Below are 1,323 nucleotides of genomic sequence, written 5' to 3' on the forward strand. Positions count from 1 at the left end.
AGGGGTCTGTAGAGCTTATCCTGGCCCGGCGGGTACTGCCAGAAGAGCCAGAACCGCACGACGCTGGTGACAATCCCCGGCACGTTTGGGACCTGTGGGAGGACATGGCCGGGGGGGAGGGGAGCAGATCTACCCAGCTCACGGTGCTGCTGCCCTCCCCCACCGCCGCTCCACCAGCCCTGCGTTGCTGGGGGAGATTTATTGGCCTTATACCATCTAATTAATTAAAATCAATACTCATCTCACAGAGCCTAGTCACGGGCTCTGCTGTGTGACACACACGGTGCTGGATGGGGGCTGGCCCAGTGCCAACCGCTCCGCTGAACGTTGGGGGGAATGGGATGGGATGGGACGGGATGAGTAGGATGGCACAGGACCAGATGGGATGGGATGGGATGGAGTAGGATGGCACAGGACTGGATGCGATGGGCAGGGGTGGAGTCACAGGACCGGATGGGATGGGACGGGATGGAGTAGGATGGCACAGGACCGGATGGGATGGGACGGGATGGAGTAGGATGGCACAGGACTGGATGCGATGGGATGGGATGGAGTAGGATGGCACAGGACCAGATGGGATGGGACGGGATGGAGTAGGATGGCACAGGCGCAGATGAGATGGAGTAGGATGGCACAGGACCAGATGGGATGGGATGGGACGGGATGGAGTAGGATTTAGGACCAGATGCGATGGGATGGAGTAGGATGGCACAGGACCGGATGGGATGGGACGGGATGGAGTAGGATGGCACAGGACTGGATGCGATGGGATGGGATGGAGTAGGATGGGACGGGAGGGGATGGGGCGGGATGGAGTAGGATGGCACAGGACTGGATGGGATGGAGTAGGATGGCACAGGACCGGATGGGATGGGACGGGATGGAGTAGGATGGCACAGGACTGGATGCGATGGGATGGGATGGAGTAGGATGGCACAGGACCAGATGGGATGGGACAGGACCGGATGGGATGGGATGGGAGAATACCCTTCGGCTGCCCGCTGCCCCAGCCCACCGTGATGTAGGGGTCGCGGAGCTGCAGGCCGTAGAGTGTCCAGCTGGTGGAGGCCAGGAAGGTGGTGACAGTCAGGGGGAAGGACAGGCAGCGCGTTGACTTACTCCGGACAATCTTGGCCTGCAGAGACAAACATCAGGCTGGTCCTGGGCTGGGCACCCCCAGCGCTGCTGTGGTCCCCTCCTTCAGCTGCCGCCCAGCCCCACGCACCAGGTCGGCCAGCGGTGAGAGGTACATGCTGATGGTGAAGACGCTGCAGAAGAGCCCCAGGCGTGTCAGGCGCGTCCGTGCATCAGCGATCAGGAGGG

The 1,323-nt window shown here is 61.6% G+C and overlaps 1 protein-coding gene across 1 annotated transcript; it reads right to left on the bottom strand.

Annotated features, from left to right (window-relative positions):
- Positions 1-15: 15 nt before the first annotated feature.
- SLC50A1 (solute carrier family 50 (sugar efflux transporter), member 1) lies at positions 16-1,318 on the bottom strand (the record flags this gene model as incomplete). Its single annotated transcript, XM_009706834.1, has 3 exons — positions 16-92; positions 1,016-1,135; positions 1,226-1,318. Coding segments are annotated over 3 exons (290 nt in total), but the record flags the coding sequence as incomplete, so codon positions are not given.
- Positions 1,319-1,323: the final 5 nt, after the last annotated feature.

The sequence above is a fragment of the Cariama cristata genome, unplaced genomic scaffold (assembly GCF_000690535.1).
Source record: "Cariama cristata isolate BGI_N322 unplaced genomic scaffold, ASM69053v1 scaffold43818, whole genome shotgun sequence".
NCBI lineage: Eukaryota > Metazoa > Chordata > Aves > Cariamiformes > Cariamidae > Cariama > Cariama cristata.